The sequence below is a fragment of the Polyodon spathula genome, chromosome 2 (genome assembly GCF_017654505.1).
Source record: "Polyodon spathula isolate WHYD16114869_AA chromosome 2, ASM1765450v1, whole genome shotgun sequence".
NCBI classification, from domain to species: Eukaryota; Metazoa; Chordata; class Actinopteri; order Acipenseriformes; family Polyodontidae; genus Polyodon; species Polyodon spathula.
The window spans coordinates 93,561,244-93,580,883 of record NC_054535.1 but is presented as its reverse complement, the minus strand read 5'-3'; the positions used below and the strand labels follow the sequence as shown (position 1 = coordinate 93,580,883).

General features: G+C 38.2%; 1 protein-coding gene across 1 annotated transcript in view; it reads right to left on the bottom strand.

The window, feature by feature from the left end:
• adamts12 (ADAM metallopeptidase with thrombospondin type 1 motif, 12) overlaps nt 1–19,640 on the bottom strand; it is a 159,615-nt gene that overhangs the window by 79,428 nt on the left and 60,547 nt on the right. Inside the window, exons 4-8 of the mRNA XM_041234881.1 lie at nt 6,332–6,531; nt 5,625–5,708; nt 5,256–5,380; nt 4,565–4,714; nt 1,047–1,190 (exon numbers count right to left, since the gene is read on the bottom strand). Coding sequence (XP_041090815.1) covers nt 1,047–1,190; nt 4,565–4,714; nt 5,256–5,380; nt 5,625–5,708; nt 6,332–6,531 — 703 coding nt within the window. The remainder of the gene's footprint in view (nt 1–1,046; nt 1,191–4,564; nt 4,715–5,255; nt 5,381–5,624; nt 5,709–6,331; nt 6,532–19,640) is intronic.

The window sequence follows — 19,640 nt, the reverse complement described above, 5'->3', positions numbered from 1 at the left end:
AGCAAAAAATACACACAGGGGCAGGCACTATAAAACAAAAAACAACATAGACAAAAGGGGAAAGAAAGGCTCAATCTGGAGGTCACATTTTATTTCCTGAACTTGGTATGTATATATATATATGATATATATATATATCCTGAATATATATATATATAATTATATAATATATATGCTGTAGTGACACCGACTCCTACTGATAATCAAAATTAGTTTTGGGTATCAATCGTTTTGCGTTAGTGGTCTGACCCAAGGGATAACAATCAGAGAGCAATATAAAGCAATTAATGTTCTCACTATTTTGATTTTATTATTTTGCCCTTGCCTGAAAGAACACCAGTGTAAAACAACAGTTTGACTTTATATTCATTCTGTGAATTCTAGCCCAAGACTGTATTACAGTGCCCAAAAGCCCTTGATCCACATAATGTGTTTATTAGTACCCACTTTATAAGATCAGACATCACTCATTTAGAGCAATACATTATACCGTTCACTTATGTGTCCTGCAGATGACTGAAATATCAGGCTGTCTGGTACAGAAACAACGTGGTTGATTTTCAATCCTTGTGCCAACATTTGTGTTGAACAATATTATAAAACAAGATAACAACAAATATATGATAAGTTTGTGCAGTTAAATTCAGATTAATATGTGTATGTGGGTTGTTTTAAATAATTACCTCTTATTAGCATTAGCAACATTGTTTCTGATCCCCTTATAACTGTGCTCTAAAACTATTTTCTTAGCTCATCGTTTTATTTAAATTATAGGGTATGTGGAGTGACGCTGACCTGCATAAACACAGCACATTAAACATAACTAAATGAAAGCAAGGAAGTCATTTCACTTCAGGTTGCTTGCCATTATAATGTACTGTTCATGTGTTGTCAGCATATAAATAGTTTAGGCAAAAGATGACCAGACAACAACAGAGTCGGTGAATCTACTCTACTGGTAAGTAGTGAGTTCTGGATGGCCTGCATGTTATTCCAGTTACATGGGAATTGACCTTCATTTGCCAGCAATTCAATTATAAACTTACTCTAAGAAGCGGGTAATGTACTCCTTGCTGCAGTGTGACCATGTCAGGGGTGAAGGGTCATACTGTAGTTGGCGGGACATGATGAAGGGGTGTCTTCCAACTGGTTCACAGTCATTTCCCTGCCCATCATGGTGGATGCTAAAACTGCAAGATCAACAACAACATTATGCTTTCTTGAGACTGTGTGGTCCAGTGGTTAAAGAAAATGGCTTGTAACCAGGTCCCCGGTTCTAATCCCAGCTACACCACTTAGTGTAAACCTGAACAAGCCACTTAACCTCCTTGTGCTTCGTCTTTCGGGTGAGACGTTGTTGTAAGTGACTCTGCAGCTGATGCATAGTTCACATGCCCTAGTCTCTGTAAGCCGCCTTGGATAAAGGCGTCTGCTAAATAAACAAATAATAACACATTAGTATATAGTTATGTAATAAGTTTTCAGTATTGAAAGCTTACATTTTTCTTAACACTTCAAGAAAAGATATTACGTTCCTTTAAGTAAGTGATTATCTGAAGCAATTTGCACACACACATAGAGAGAGAGAAAGAGCGAAAAAGGAGTATAACTTTTTTTACGATCCAAGCAGCAAGGACCGTTTTTTTCAAAGGAAATTAGCCCTATTAGAATGATTAGACAATCTTGGTAGTGACTGACCCTGAACTTTCTCCAGTGTGAATGTGTTATTCTCTCAGTGAAAACAAAGACTTTGGTAGGCTATTTCGGAGATAAGGCTGATTGTCAATCATGTGTGACGTATGCAACCATTGCCATCTTCACACAAACTGCAACCATGGCAACAGGTGTGAGAAGGTAGCAAGATTGAAATAGCATGCGCTGAGAAAAGAACCAAAAAAATCTACGCTGGATATGTTTTTCATGAGAAAGGGCATGTAATTACTGTATTCAGCATGTAAGTATACTTTTTATTTTGTTCATCTTTACTGTTTTCTTTTAAATATGTAGTTTAAATGTTGATCAATGGGAAGTTGTCTTGAAAGAACTACTGTATACTGTATAAAGATGTTTCTTCATTATTCTGATACATAAAAACCACCCTATCATAGTGAACAACCTGATATAACAAACATTTCTCCAGGTCCCTAAATATCTAAATAGGAATTCACTGAAATTCTGTATCAATTATTTAAGAAATTAGCCTAAAGTTGTTAAGTAAATGACAAATAAACAATCTCTTGCAGTATGCATGAGTCGCTCACAAATACAGACCGGGGCTGACAGTTTTCTTTCATGCGCTTATCATAGTGTTAGAAAACGTACCTTATACTAAATATTAATGAAGTCGTAAAAACGATAACAATAAATAACGCAGTTATGAAAAAGAAAATTAAAAGAGAATATTAAATATAAAACAGAAAGAAAAAAAGCACTTAATAAGTAAAGAAGAGATAGCAGAAGCAACTTACAACCGCTACAGAAGCGAGACAACATGAGAGTGGTACAAAGACAATGATGCCTCACAGCACATTCTGGGATGGCAATGGTAGTGGTGAATGCTGGGAAGTACGCCTTGTGTAGACGTAATACGATCGGCCGCTTTGAGAGCTCCCTTCCCGTGATAGCGAAAATATGCTTGTTTAATGGAAAAACAGGTATTAATTTCTGTGTCTCGTCTAATTGAAATCTTGTATATTGGTAGCTCGTATAGCGAGGGATTACCGTATACACAAGGTTGTATTTTTTTCAGAGTTATCGCAGATTTTACCAATTTGTCCATTCCCATTTCTGAAAGAATAGTTTAAATATACATATTTTTAGCAATTAAAATAAATACAGCAAACGTTTGCCTTATTGACGCACAACGTGTTACACTGCATTTAGGAACCTGGCAGGCGGTTTGGTTTGCTTCCGGTAAATGACTGAACACACTGCGTAGAGCTGCATGAGTTCCTTAAGATGTCTTCAAAGAAAAAGACACCAGCTGTACCAAAGATCAAACATATTTCTGCTAAGGTTCTCTCTGTCCAGTACAAGAGGGGGACAGCTCATATGTCTGTTGTTATTTTTACATGTATTTATCTTTTTATTTTGTTTGATAATTCACTGATGGTGAAAATAGAATGTCTTTAAAAGGTTTATAAAAAAAAAAAAAAAAAAGAAATATTCTGCAATTTAAAATATACTGTTTTTTAGGTAAGCATTAAAATATTTAGGAACATTTGTTGTGTAATAACGCTAGAAAAAGTGACACATTTTGAATGTGACATTATTTTTTTCTGCTTTAATACATATTTGCCCATATGCATAAAACCTATCATCTCCTTTATCGTGCCAATAACAGTCTTTAACATGACAGTATTTAATCGGGTGATTCATAAAAGACATTTACAATAAAACAAAATCACTCATCGCGACATTAGAATAACGTGACCTTTGAGATCAAATATTTGTCTGATTCATAAAGCTGTATGATGCCATTAATTTACCCTTATTTAAGCCAATAGTAATAATAAGTATTTTGTTATTTGTAATGCATACATTAAATTGCATTGTTAACTTGTCTGAACAGAATAGGCTACTTACTGGTTGGAAAACATACAGATCAGGTTTGTAGCCTAGTCATTGCTCTAAGTGAAGACAATGCCAGGCTTTGTGTGCCTGTGTGTGCTGGGCTATACATCAAGAGGAGGGAGATATCTTGGAAGAGAGGACCCAGCAGATCTGAGGTGATGCACAGCTGTACTTTCTTGTGTGGTGGAAAGGAAACATGTGTTAACATTAGAAGATTCTTTTTCTCAACTAAAAATAAAATATAATTGTGGCAAGGCAGCAGCTCTGCAGCTGTAAATAGTGTGTGTGTGCGAATTGGCAGGGATGGGGTTAAATCAGCCCTTGCCAGCAGTTACAGGTGTGACCATTCCCCAGTTACGTAACTGATGCTAACTGGGGAGTGGCCTCACATAAAAAGGAGCAAAATCGTTTGTTGTTGGAGGAGTTTGTGCTGTGATTCTTTATACTGGTTTGTAATCTTGTAGTGAAGGCTAATGTCCAGTCTACATGTAGTTATTTTTTTTTGTTTAAACCTTTTGTTTTGTAAACCTTTTTTGTGTCTTCTGTTTAATAAATGTGTATTTTGATGCTTGAACTGCAGCTTCTATACTGAGTCTCCTCCTGCCGGGAGCAGCTTGGGCCGTGACGCTATCCTGTCAGAATCAAGAACTGGCACAAAATGTAATTTCTGGCAGTTACAGTTCTTTATCAGGAAGGCAGGTGCATGTAAACTATATAAAAATGTCCACATTTTTTCATAAATATCTTGAAATACCTATTTTTAGACTGTGAAATAAGCATTTTTTTACAGTAAGAACATGCAGCCCTATGTACGCAATACCAGGAAAGGATTAAGGCCCAGTAAGTGAATATTTTAATACATTTGGTTTTCCAATTTTGTAGTAAACCTTTTAGGGAAAGCAACTATTTAAAAGAGATTGGTAGCTTACATATTTATCTGTACCAACCAATAAACCAACTCAGTTTTTCAAGGGGAATAAAAATACAGTACCTGTGACCCAGCTCATGTGCAACTGTGAATGCTACAGGGAGCCCTGAGTCCTCATTGATATTACAGCTTCTATGGGGCTGGCACAATCCAGAAAGATGGGAGAGTCCCAGTGTCTCACATGGCTGGTTCTTCCCAGCACAGAGATCTTTTCTAAAGAAAACAGGGGTGCAAAAAGAGCCAATTAGAAAGGGAAAAGAAACATTACCTACAAGTAGATATAGTATGTGAGCTGCTACTACTATAGTTGTAAAGCTTTTTGATTGATTCTTAAGATTAACATCAAATTCAATTGTGAACAAGCACTGTATGCCAAGACACAATTGCATCATAACTGGCAGCCCTACATATATGTAAAAATATAAATGTGACTGTGGCAGAGCAAAGCTCTGCCCTTTTTAAATTGGCAGGGATGGGGTTAATTTCCACTACCTGCCTGGGTTTATTATGTTCAGGTGTCTGGGGTTGATTAGCTGAACCTAATCAACTAATCAACCCCAGCCACCTGAACATAATAAACCCAGGCAGGTAGTGGAAATTAACCCCATCCCTGCCAATTTAAAAAGGGCAGAGCTTTGCTCTGCCACAGTGACATAAAGGTAAACGTACAGACAACCCGGATGCACATCCAGATTCTAATATTCTTAATACAATGATGCTGAACTTGTAATAATGATTGCATTTTAATAACAACCTGGTAATAAGCACTGCAACATCATGGTGAGCTGGGTGGGTATCACTTTTAGGGTTGATGTTCTTCTGCCACTTGCAGAAACTCGAGAGGGTGCTGTCTGCATGGTGGACAATCTTTAACCCTTTCTGAAAAAGGCGATATAGTATCCAGTTGAATTCACTGAGGGCACAAATGAAAAAGGGAGAAAAACAAGTACATAAAAGAAGAGGGGAAAAAAGCAGCAAAGGGCAGAAACTAAGACACATTGGCCCTGATTTACAAAGCTCTAACTTATATGTTAACACCAGACCTCATTTAAATAAATCAAAACAGGCACTAAACATGCACGTTAAAATCACAGTACTAATAATGTGACATCTGACACTATACCTCCTCTTCTTCCAGTAGAATAATCCGCACAAGCACAATGTGAACAGCGTTGCCAATGCTTGGATCGTGAAATATCCCAGCAACCTGCATCAACGCCAGAAGAAACAAATTAATTAATTGACACCTCAAAGGTAAAAGTTCCAATACGGAAGAAAAAACCTGTAGCACTATTTGTACTACTCTGCTCAAGTCCCAGCAAATGCATGATAAAAGCCTGTCACTTTTTTTTTTTTTTTCAAAAAAGACACAGGCTGTCTGAAATGCTAAAATGATTTTCAGTTATAACCCAGTGGGAAATTCTCAAGGTAAACTTAACTGGGTCATTTTGGGTACATTTTTCTCTCTATAGCAGAGAGAGAGAGGGGGGTCATGAATTGGATGAGCAAAGACTGGCATATCTCTACAACACAATCATTTCAAACTTCACAGCCACTAAATCAAGTTAAACAAACTTTAGGTAAACATCAATTTGTATTTTTATTTAAGTTATTTACATATTGCTTTGAAATATTGTGCATAATCATTCAACAATATTAAAAAACCTGAGTGTATGTGCATCATTCAAAGTGGACGTCTGTTTTTTTTTGTTTTTTGTTTTTTTATCTTAACCTGTTTCATACTGGCTGTGAATTGGCTTGGAGCAGAACTGTGTCTGAGCTTCATGTGATAGAACGTGATGCTGTGACCTTTAAACTCTGACGACTTACCATATTCATAATAGTAAAGACATAGGACTCTACATTTTCACTTCCATGATATTCTATCATTTTAGAGTCAGCCACAACCAAAGTCTCTACCCATCGTTCTTTGCTGACAGAGCGCTGGGAAATTCGACGGTGGTTGTTCCGGTGTTTTCTCTCCCAGCTTTCTCTTTGCCTTTCTACTTTCAAAAAGTCACTAGTGGAATCTATAAAAGTAAAGAGAAAAACAAATGTATATGTTGGTAATTCTGAACTGCTGTGCAGTGTTCTTTATTTGTTAATTAATTAAAAAGTTGTTTCTTGGTTTACTTTTAAATTGTAGTGACCTGTATAATTGAATAATGATGTTACAATATAAGGTTTTGGAGGTAATATCTCTATAGTTGTTCACTATAAAACATTATCAGCTACACAACACATATTGTTGTTTATTTATATTTTTAACAAACCCTGAAGCTGTTATCTGTGACTTTGTACTATATACCTGCAAGTAATGACATGCGTATGCCTACTATACAGTAGCTCTTTTTTATGACAAGCCTCAGCTACCTATTTAATGTCGCTGATCAATCAGTCTCTCAATCTTCCAGTGTATGAGAATACTACCTAAAAACACCATGGTATTTGTTTACAGTTAGCTTAAATGGAACACACATACATACGTCAAACATAAAACACAGGGGAATGATGCAGAAAGTGGGTATGTCCATACATCTAAAATCCCTTTTGAAGACCTAAACAAATTCAAGGTCTGCTTTCTGATAAAGAAAGAAATTTGACAAACCGATAACTAGCATTTATATTATAGTATATAACGTATGAAGAACATTGGGCATCTTTAAACTGAGCCTTCAACAAAGCTTGTCCTCTCCTTGGAGATATAATTGCATCAACTGAATGAAATCACTTAGTAATGCAGCATCTGTAGGGGTAATCCAAAACCTTCAGATCCAAAACAGCAGTACTTGATCATGTGCTTGACACACTGCATTAACAGTGTGTGTATATATATATATATATATATATATATATATATATTATATATATATATATATATATATATATATATATATATATACACACACACACACACACACTATGGTACAACACAGTCCATATATATATATATATATATATATATATATAGATATATATATATATAATATATCTATACAAACCAAACATGGTATCATATAGTTATAAAATCTCGTTCTAAAATCGGTCTCTGTCTACCAAATAATAGTATGGTTTCGTTGCCGTTCTTTGTTTTCATCAAGGGAAAGTTAAGCTTCTCCTGGTTATTGTTATGAAAACCCTATACGTAGGTGTCTAGCTCCATAAATGAGGTATCGTAAAATATAGTTTCGAAGGCTATCCTTCGTCCTCGGTCCCGCCTACCAAGGGATTAAGTAGTCACTCCACGGAAACCACTATCTCTTTTGCTTCTCACCATCAGGTAAGGTAGGCATAACTAACCAGTTGCGGGATTGTATCTTTGTAAAAGAGCGCTCTGAGTTTTTTGCTACTACCACAGCAAATTTTATTGGAAGTCAGCTTGCCACTTCCCGGAATCAGTAAACGGCTTCTGAAGTCTGAGCAAACGCTGCACAACTGCGCACTAGCGCAAAAAAAAAAAACTCGCTGTTTGTAGGCTGCTTTCTAACCTACAGCATCTGCTGTTTGTGTTTTTTCCTCTGCTTTGTGCAGCTAAAAAATAAAATAAAACAAAAACAATAACAGAGAGAAAAGGGAGTCACTTCCTCCACCGGGTCCCAGCATGCCCGCTGTCGAGTGAACGTCGCTGGGCGTACCTTGCCCTCCCACTCAGTGTGTGCGGCCTAAATTTTTATTTAAAAAAGTTGTTTACCCTAAATAGCCTCCAAACAGCCTCAAACAGCCTCAAACAGCCTCCTAGACAGGCACCACCACAGCCTCAGCAGCCCCAGCATGTTCACTGAAGGCTTGCAGTCTCAGGCCCATCCCTTCTCCCAACACCAACTGCAATACTGGTGCAACTGCACCTCAGACTCCTGGGAGCTTGCCACCGTATAAACCGGTTACGCACGGGACCTCCTCCCTCCCAGGTCTTAGCTAAATCTAGGTGTGCCAAATCTAGATTTGCAAAATTGGTAGAGACCTATCCCAACAGACTCACAGCTGTAATTGCTGCCAAAGGTGGTTTCATCAAGTATTAACTTGGGGGTGGAGACTTATCCAATTATGATCTTTCAGTTTTGTATTTTTAATATATAATTTTTTTCTCAAAAAAAACGTTTTTTCCCTTAACAGTGTGGAGTATGGTGTGTAGGTAAGTGGAAAAAAACCCTCATTTAAATGCCTGTAACTCTGAGGCACTGACACAACAAAATGTGAAAAAAGTTCAAGGGGGTGTAGACTTTCTATAGGCACTATATATATATATATATATATATATATATATATATATATATATATATATATATATATATATATATATATACACACACACACACACACACAAAATGTTAGTATTGTTATGCAACCTGCTGACATTTGCACTGTAGTTGTTTACTATTTTACCATAAGGTGAAGTTGATTATGTTAAGTATAATAACTATACTGTAAGTTCAATCATTTATGTTACATTTTAGGGCCAGGTGCTAACTAGTGTATTGATTATCAATTACTCTGGACACATGGTATAAGGAGGAGCCTGTTCCTTTGTTCTGGGTCATGAGTTTAGAGAAAGGGCAGCACCTCAGTTTTGTTCCTTTAATTAATGATAAAAACGTACTGAACGTGTTTCCTGAACTGCAATCTCCTGTCTCCTGCCTCTGCTATTCCAGCCACCAGCTTTGACTGACCGACTGCATATACACTTTCCTTTTTTATTATTATGTGAGTATTAAATTTGCACCTATTCAATTTCAGCTGGAAATTGCAGCCCAATTTGCAGCCCAAGACAGAAAATAAAAAGGTTGCAAGACAAACAAAACACAGGACACAGCACTTTCGCCAAAACAAAGAGAAACAAAAATGGACTAACACTAAACTAAACATGGTGAGCAGATATTTTCACTATTATTATTATTATTATTATTATTATTATTATTACAATTATTATTATTACCTCCGTCTCCAATCCCGTTCTCCACTCACCGAACACACAATCCCGAGTGAGTGAAAACATGCAGCTTTTATGCAACTGTACCGAGACTCGATTGCTACTCAATCATTCAATTGGAGTCACGGTACAACTGCACGTGAATTATTTATTTAATAAAACAGGACAAAAATTGTGTTAATCAGATTATTTTGCCTTTTATTGCAACTGTGGTACCATCAGTAGAGTGAACATTGTAAAGGGGTGTGGCTAAGTGCCCCGATCCTGGGCTATTTATTTGTGTTGTATGTTATGTGTAAAGTGTTAATGTTGGTGTACACTCATTGGTACACATGATATAAATGGGTCTGTGTAACACAAGTGGTTTAAAATGTATATTTGTATTTAGGCACGAGGATTGCACAGCACTTCACGTGCAGGTAAAATGTAATAATATGTGAGCACGGGGAATTGCACTTTATTAATTCACGTGCAGTTGTATCGAGACTCCAATTGAATGATTGATTAGCAATCGAGTCTCGGTACAGCTGCATAAAAGCAGCATTTTCACTCACTCGGGGTGTGTGTTCAGTGAGTGGAAAATTGGTGTGGTGAGGAGAAAGTAAAAAAGTAAAATAAATAATTGATTTATATATATATACAGCTCTGGAAAAAATTAAGAGAGCACTGCAAAATTATCAGTTTCTCTGGTTTTACTATTTATAGGTATGTGTTTGGGTAAAATGAACATTTTTGTTTTATTCTATAAACTACTGACAACATTTCTCCCAAATTCCAAATAAAAATATTGTAATTTAGAGCATTTATTTGCAGAAAATGACAACTGGTCAAAATAACAAAAAAGATGCAGTGTTGTCAGACCTCGAATAATGCAAAGAAAATAAGTTCATATTCATTTTTAAACAACACAATACTAATGTTTTAACTTAGGAAGAGTTCAGAAATCAATACTTGGTGGAATAACCCTGATTTTCAAGCACAGATTTCCTCTACTACTATACTATCGGTAAGTATATTATCTTTCTGTCAATTACACAAGTGTTTTCTAGTGCTTGAACATTAAAAGCAGGCTTGCATTGTGTTTAGTTTGAATATTCTATCTAATTATCCATTACATGTTTTATCTGTAAAAAAAAACAAAAAAAAAACAGATCTTTAAAAGTGCTAGTTGAATGTGATTTAAGGTTGTTGTCATATTATTGAGAACATTGTTTTCATTAAATACACTTTATTAGCCTAATTGGTATTGCATTTTCACGCTCTTTTTTAAAAAAATAACACCTGTTTGTCGTTAACCTTATAAAAGAGAGTATGCTCATTATGTGTGTGCACCAGTGCTCCCTGTAAGCTTTTTAGCTACTGAGAAACTTGTTGTTTTGACTGGGAAAGGGTAAATTATCAGTGAGAAACCTTCGGCCACGCATTAACCCTTATAATATATTTTTGTTGTATTATACAATTTTGAAACAATATTCCAACACAAGTATCTCAACAATTTTACAATTTACTTGAAATTTAAACAAGACATTTATTGTGGCTCTGCCTCTGATTTTGAATCATCCTCTGATCCTGTGCAGCCCTGTCAGTTGTTATCACAGATATAGACTGCATGCTTAACTGGTGGCCTGCATAAAATTGCTTTATACTACTGCATAAAACACTGGCTTCTGCACTGCCTTCGATTGTAACCATGTCTGGTGCTACTAATTGTTCCATTCTTGGGAATACCAAATTTCGTTTTTCAAAAATGGCCAATTCCATTTGTTCTCACTTTTTATTAACATATTAATAATTAAATATGGCATTTGAACATAAATATAACGTTGGTATTTTTAAATAATGTACATTTTAATAAATATTACCACAATGTTGCTGTAATAGTAAGCAAAGCACCTGAAGACACTTCAAACCTGTCACAATATATATAGACATCACTTGGCTCATTGCCATTGCTGGCATGAAAATAAGCAGGAAAACTTAAGAATTATATTATAACGGTTCAGCAAACCAAATGTCCAGCACAGCTGTGAGAATCACATGTACAGTCTTCCACTAACACAGTAGTTCAGTCTACAAAAGTGTTTTGAAAATACCTGTTTAGCTTATTGCTGGCATTTACAATAACAATAAAAATAAATAAATAAAAAAAAATGAAACAGTTCAGTAACAGTCCAGCAACGTCATGTGAGAGTAATCCTATGAACACTACTCCACAAATTAAGTCTAGAGTTTTACAGGCATTATAATAACCAGGATAAAGAAACACTGATAAAGGCGTGTTGACTGACTCGTTGCTCTAAGTCAGGTTCACTGCTATGTATCTTCCGATTGTAATTTAAATAGCACCCCCTTTAATGTAAACGCATAATTAATCGTCCCAATTGCTTCTTTCCTAATTCTTCAAGATTTAAAAAGAGGCGTGTCTCCAGACAGAATGTCTTTATGAACCAACAGTGTGTAGTGTAGTGACATCCTTTACATGGTAAAGTGATCAATTCTCTTTAAGGATTGTATAGCTAGAAAAAATAGTTTTGAGCTAATTTCTTCATTTCCATTCAATTAAGAAATGGCCATGGTTTAAAATTGCTAATTATATCTTCTTAAAGGTAGGTAGCGTGAAAAGAAATAAACTAAACAATAATAAAATACGCTATTAATTTAGCTTGCTTACCTCGGGACAGCTCCGCCTTGAGGGCAGTAGCTTAGGTCTTTTTTCAGCATGTTTTTTCAGCACAGAATGCAGTTCTTTGCCATTGTTGCTCTCTTATTTGCTTTCTAATTTGCTTTCTATGTGTTTATGACTGGCATTATGATATTTAGTGGTATTGACTCGTACATGATCACGCAAATTACAGCAAAACTTTAAGAATACAATTACACCATCCTCATATAAATAATCAGATTTATTTTAGCTCGGCCTCACTGAAATGTTTTTTTTTTCTTCCTTGGTGCAACCGCCATGCTGAGTTTCAACAGAGCCCTGGAGTGAAGTTACAAGATGAATAAACAAGCAAAAAAAAAAATGGATACGGTATTCATCAGTTACTCTACAATTAAATATGTATTTTTGACTAATGTGCTTATTACATTTTTACCAGTTTTAAAACGCTTTCTTGAAATGGTTGTTTTTTAAAGGGGAAATAAACCAAAAATCGTCAAAGTGTGAGTATTGTGGTTTTTATTGATGTTTACTGGAGTATTTATACTTCTAAATAATGCAGGAAGATTGTTCTTCACTGATTTTAGTATTCAATTACACGACGAGTTTAAAACTGTAAAGTTCATGAGCAGCACCGAGCAGCACTCTCTATAGAGGCAGAATCGCCAGCCTGCTTCGCCCACCCTGTATCAGTAGATTCAGTAATCCCTGAGCGAACTCTGCACTAATGTGACCTGCATTTTTACAGAGGGAAATCAGAGAATCAGCTGCAGGATTGGCACAAATATGCGCATGTTAATGCTTTGTAAGAATGGTCTCAAAATAATAGGTTTACCTCGAGAGGCTGGAGTCTCGATTGAGGTTGATATTTATGATAATAACTTGCAAAAGTTAGTACACCGAGTGAGAAGGTTGTTGCCAGTTACAGCGAAAAATGTGCGCATTTTAGCCTTAGAGGGAATGCTGGTACGCACTGATGAAGGCTCGATTGTCAAAATGCGTGCATTTGTTATGTTTATGCCATTATTATTATTATTTTATTTTTTTCTTTAAAAAAAAAAAAAAAAAGGTTTTCTATAAGGAGTGCTGGCTTCTTTCTACTTTTTTACGTTCTTTTTGAGTTTCAGCACCCACATTAAGGTTTGAGTTGAGTAGCGTGTTTCTTTGAGAACTGTTTAGTTTGCATTTAAACAACAAAATCTATTAGAATAATAGAATGTAAAAATAAAACTTTGTCAATTCAATTCTAAGAGGATGTTATTGCAATTCGAAATTTTTTGACCCAATGTCAGGAGCAGCTCTTGAGTTGTAGCTGCAAGGTTCTCTTTCACCATGGACAAATAACACAGGCAAGGTGGCATTCTCAGCTCCACCTTAAGAATGTTACTTGAAATAGAAATGTTGTCTAATACCGATTGGGATACATCTGTGTAGCCCGGTTTACCTGAGTACATATGTCAAAGCTGCTTGACAGAGCCCCCTCTGCTTCAGTCACAATGGCCCCGCCCCCGAGCATAGTGGCGTCGTGCCAATAGGGCATGGGAGGGAAGGGCATGTGTCCCCCCCAAAATGTTTTCCAAGCAATGTTTTACCACTCCTGCATCCGTGTCTAAATAGTTCAATGATTATATTCAAAAGATTAGTATTTTAACCAGAGCTATTTGGAACCAATGAGTTGATTCACATGTGACCTCCATAATAACAATAGACAATTACTAGTGGAAAAACAATAAGTCAATGACGCCCTATTTTTTTGGATTATGATTATTATTTAGCGTTTGCAGATGATTTTCCGCTATACTGGGTAATTTAGTGTAATTATATTTATAAAGCATCTATTTGTTTTAATATTAATAAAATGCTTAAAACAGTATGTCATACGAGATACTTTTTTTAAAACGCAAGACCCGTGTAAACCTTTGACTTACATGCTTTCTTCCAAATTACAACCGGTGCTGGTTTGGAAAATTATCTTTGTGAAACCCTGGAGCACCATGGACTCAACATCTGCAATGTAAGAGGCCAAGGTTACGATGGTTGTGAAGCTATGTCAGGTGCATACAGAGGTGTTCAGGCAGTAATCCGCAATTATTGTGATAAAGCATATTTTGTACACTGCTATGCACAAAGATTAAATCTTGTTGCTGTTGACACATGCTGCAAGATTACGTGCAGTTGTGACTTTTCTGGAGTCATTGAACAGCTGTTTACATTTATGTAAAATTCTACCAAGAGACATGGCCTGTTTCTTGCAGTACAGGAAGAGTTTTTGAAAGACAGTGGCTTCCATGCTACCAAAAATACATTTTTATTGGTACTTGCTTCCTGCTGCAATAGAATTAAGAATGGACCTTTGGAGTCCTGCATTTCTACCTAGTGTTTTACCCCCATTTGACAATCTGTTGCATTATTGGTTGGCATAAGTTGTTGAAATCAATGAACACAACAAGATGGTCGAGCAGAATTGATAATTGCAAAGCTTTGTTTTCCACAATTGAGTCAATTGTACAGACACTACAACAAATTCAGGTTGATAGTGCAATTGACAGAGACACATCTGGGACAGCTCTAGCACTCAGCAAAGCAATTGACTTTGATTTCTTTCAGTGACAGGTGTGGTGTCTAAATATCTTCAGGCAAGTCAAGTGACATGGACATCAGTAAAGCAGCAGAAATAATTAAGGACTGCAAATCTGAATTAGAGACTCTAAGATCAGATGAAACCTTTCAGGAGTTGTGGACAGAAACTGAACAGCTTGCTTCAAAAACAGAAGTAGAGTTTCTGGAGGAACAGAGAACAAGAAAAGTGTCTAAAAGACTGGATCACATGGCAAACTGAAACTGTACTTGGTTCAAAGGATACAATTCACATCAAATTCTATTTTGCACCTATAGATCTATGCATTGAAAACATCACTGACAGGTTTAGCACTGAAACATTACCTCTACTAAAAGACATAAATAGCCTAACACCTCCTTCAGTTGAAAAAATCTGCAAACTGAGACAGCTTATGCTTATGTAGGAGATGTAGATCCACAGATGGCACAGCAGGAGTATAAACTTCTCATCCACAGACTTGAGAGAGGGACACATCCGCCTACAACACTGAAAGACATCTATCTTTTTCTGGGCAAGACTAACAAGCTAGATCCACACAGCCAAATTGCAAAGCTATACCAGCTAGTCCTGACACTTCCAGTGATATCCTGCAGTAATGAAAGAAGCTTTTCAGCTCTAACGTTTGTGAAAAGTCATCTAAGAACAACCACGACACAACATCACTTGAACGACCTAATGTTAACTGCAGTTGAAGCAGAGAGAAGTCTGTCACTAGACCTGGAGCGCGTTAGGGACGCCTTCTCGAGTTTAACCGATAGACGCTAGGAGGTAAGGAAAAATACCATTGAATATTTATACATTTATATAGAGCTTTTAAATAAACTACACTGAACAAAAATATAAATGCAACATGCAACAATTTCAAAGATTTTACTGAGTTACAGTTCATATAAGGAAATCAGTCAATAGCAATAAATTCATTAGGCGCTAATCTATGGATTTCACATGGCTGGGAATACAGATATGCATCTATTGGTCACAGATAAAAAAAGGTAGGGGCGTGGATCAGAAAACCAGTCAGTATCTGGTGTGTCCACCATTTGCCTCATGCAGCGCGACACATCTCCTTCGGATCAGGCTGTTGATTGTGGCCTGTGGAATGTTGTCCCAATCCTCTTCAATGGCTGTGTGAAGTTGCTGGATATTGGCGGGAACTGGAACACGCTGTCGAACACATCGATCCAGAGCACCCCAAACTACTCAATGGGTGACATTTCTGGTGAGTATGCAGGCCATGGAAGAACTGGGACATTTTTAGCTTCCAGGAATTGTGTATAGATCCTTGCGACATGGGGCCGTGCATTATCATGCTGAAACATGAGGTGATGGCGGCGGATGAATGGCATGACAATGGGCTTCAGGATCTCTTCACGGTACCTGTGTTTCAATTGCAATTGTGTTCGTTGTCCGTAGCTTATGCCTCCCCATACCATAACCCCACTGCCACCATGGGGCACTCTGTTCACAACGTTGACATCAGCAAACCGCTTGCCCACACGACGCCATACACCCTGTCTGCCATCTGCCCCGTACAGTTGAAACCGGGATTCATCCGTGAAGAGCACACTTCTCTAGCATGCCAGTGGCCATGGAAGGTGAGCATTTGCCCACTGAAGTCGGTTACGATGCCGAACTGCAGTCAGGTCAAGACACTGGTGAGGATGACGAGCACGCAGATGAGCTTCCCTGAGATGGTTTCTGACAGTTTGTACAGAAATTCTTCGGTTGTGCAAACCCACAGTTTCATCACCTGTACGAGTGGCTGGTCTCAGACGATCCGGCAGGTGAAGCAGCCGGATGTGGAGGTCCTGGGCTGGCGTGGTTACACATGGTCTGCGGTTGTGAGGCCGGTTGGACGTACTGCCAAATTCTCTAAAATGATGTTGGAGGCGGCTTATGGTAGAGAATGAACAATGAATTCTCTGGCAACAGCTCTGGTGGACATTCCTGCAGTCAGCATGCCAACTGCACGCTCCCTCAAAACTTGAGACATCTGTGGCATTGTGTTGTGTGACAAAACTGCACATTTCAGAGTGGCCTTTTATTGTCCCCAGCACAAGGTGCACCTGTGTAATGGTCATGCTGTTTAATCAGCTTCTTAATATGCCACACCTGTCAGGTGGATGAATTATCTTGGCAAAGGAGAAATGCTCACTAACAGGAATGTAAACAAATTTATGCACAACATTTGACAGAAATAAGCTTTTTTTGTGCATACGGAAAATTTCTGGGATCTTTTATTTCAGCTCGTGAAACATGGGACCAACACTTTACATGTTGCGTTTATATTTTTGTTCAGTGTACACGTACATTTAAATATACCAATAAATACCCTATAAATGTGTCTTTTAAATGCACTAAATACCTACCATTGATAACAAAAGCACATGCTTTTTTGACTGTGCCCCCCCAACAATTGTAGCTGCATGACGCCCCTGCCCGAGGGGATAAAGTGTGGCAATCAGAAGGGATCAAAACCAATTTTCTATTCAAGCCCACTGTGTTGATGTGAGCTCAGCAACCTTGACAGGTAATGAATACAATTTCTATTTGATATATAATCCAACATTCCCTTTCAAGTATGAAATGTTATCCTTTACAGATTGCAGTAGCATACCCAAGCTGTAGCAAGTGCAGGACTTGCAGCACTGGCAGATGTGCTAGAATAAGTAGACCGGGAGGCGGCCCTGTGCACTGGTCCAAAGCCCTGGTCCACAGGACCTAAAAAAGTGTGGGGAGAACCCTCACCTCAGTATGCGTGCTGTTAACAGTGAACAGTTGCCCTTAGCACTCTGGTATAAAAAACAGGATTTGGGGAATTTATGACATCTAGTATATATCGCCTAACCCTGGTTTTTGAAATAGAAATGTTATCCATTACCTTTTAAGGTCGCTGCGGGCTTGAATAGAAGATTGATGCCGATCCCTTCTGGGCATGGCAGAGGGGGTTCTTTCAAACAGCTTTGACATGCATACTTAAGTAAATTGGGCTACAGAGAGCTATATCCCAATCGCTAATGGATAACATTTCGCACCTGAAAGGGAATCAAGTTTCCTTTCCGTGTTTACAATAGCAATTCAATAAATTTACAACACAGACACTTTTCTATGTCTGTGGTAAAAGACTATCTTGCAAATTCAAGTCTCATCCCAAATTCAGCTCCCAGATAGTTTAGCCGTCTTACAATGCCAAATATCAGTTACTAGATAGGACCAAACAAACAAAACACTCACGGTTAGTACACAGGTTTTAGTACAAAGGTTTTTGGTACACAGGTTTCAGTAGACAGGTTTTAGCACACAGGTGTTTCCTCGTAGGTTTTTGCGTAACCATAACACAAGGAACAGATTGCTCGGCCACATCCCCTTGATATACCTTCAGTCACTTCTTCTCCAATACATGACCCACACATCGCCTACCGCAGTAAGGCGCTGACTTCTAATACTGTGGCTTCGCCCCATTTTTGGATGGCCGACTTCCGACTGACCCTGGAATGAAGTGTCAAATCATCCAGTCCGGGGCACACTGTTCCAGTTAAACCGGGCCCTCACAGAGCAAATGTAATGGATTAATCTCAGAATGGATGTTGTGCTGCATGATTTAGCACTGACAGCAATGCCACCTTAATCAATGAAGAACCATCCTTGCATTAGTACTACATTATTTATATGCAACACCTGTGGCTACAAACACCACTGCACAGGGGAAGCAGCTACAGTATACACAATAGATCATCAGCTTTCAAAATACAACCCTGGTTATTTTCTCCTTCTCATGCAAATGGTACAGAAAATCTTATTTCAAAATCTATAATACAACGGCAGACAATATATAGTGAATCAAATGGGCGCAATGACTAGCTCATTTAAAACAATTTTCATTAAAAATACAGGGTTTCAAACTCATGTCTGTACCCAGAACTAGGCTTAGCAAAACTGCTCTATTATATTAGTCTATAACAGACTTTACTTGTGTATATGGTAGAGCACAAAGGAAGGCAGTTATGCTACAGAATAAACAATATCAGGAGAAAAATCCTTTTAAAGAAAATCTAGTAAAAGAGTTAAGTATTCTACTGACCTGCTATTGCATTTAGGGTTCATGTTTAATAAGCATCCAATGTTCAACTCCTTACCACTGCATTACAAAACTCATGCAGAGGTGAGCAGACAACCTCACACTACAGTTTTAAAAGTGTTAATGGGGTTAAGCCACCCTGGGGGGGGGGGGGGGGGTGCTGAGCAATATCCTCACTTATTATAAATATCAATACTCAGAGCCCTCAGCTGCCCCAGGCGAAGCAGAGCCCTCAGCGACCCCAGGTGAAGCAGGACCTGCAGGAACCCCAGGAGAAGCAGAGGAGAGACAGGCAACCCCAGGTGATGCGGGACCTTTGGCACCCCCAGGCGAATCAGGACCCACGGCAACTCCAGACGATGTGGACCACCAGGCAGCCCCAGGCGATACGGAGCACCAGGCATTCCCAGGCGATGCAGAAAACCAGGCAGTCCCAGGCGAGGCTTTACAACCTTTTATTTTCTGTCTGTTCATTATTAAATGCTGAGCAAAACCAATCGCTCAGCTTCACCAAACTCTACCTCTCTGTTGTTTATTTGTTGGTTCCTGGTTCCTGGTTCTGGTCTGACGTCACCCACTACAACCGTCTTCGTGACACGTGGTTTTAGAAGTGGGATTACCAGCACCTCTTTGACGCAGACCAGAGCGGGAACCGCAATGGTTTTTAAAAAAAACACAACAAAAATGGAAGGCTGGAGAGATGGCTGCACTGAGCTGGAGGAGCTCCTCAGTAGTCTGGAGGACCAAGGCTGGTGCCTTGCCTGCGGGGTGTACGGGCACGTGGTGGCTGTCTGCCCCTACCAAGAGAGAGAGGAGGAACTGGCCCAGGAGAGGAAGGTGAGGAGAACAGCAGAG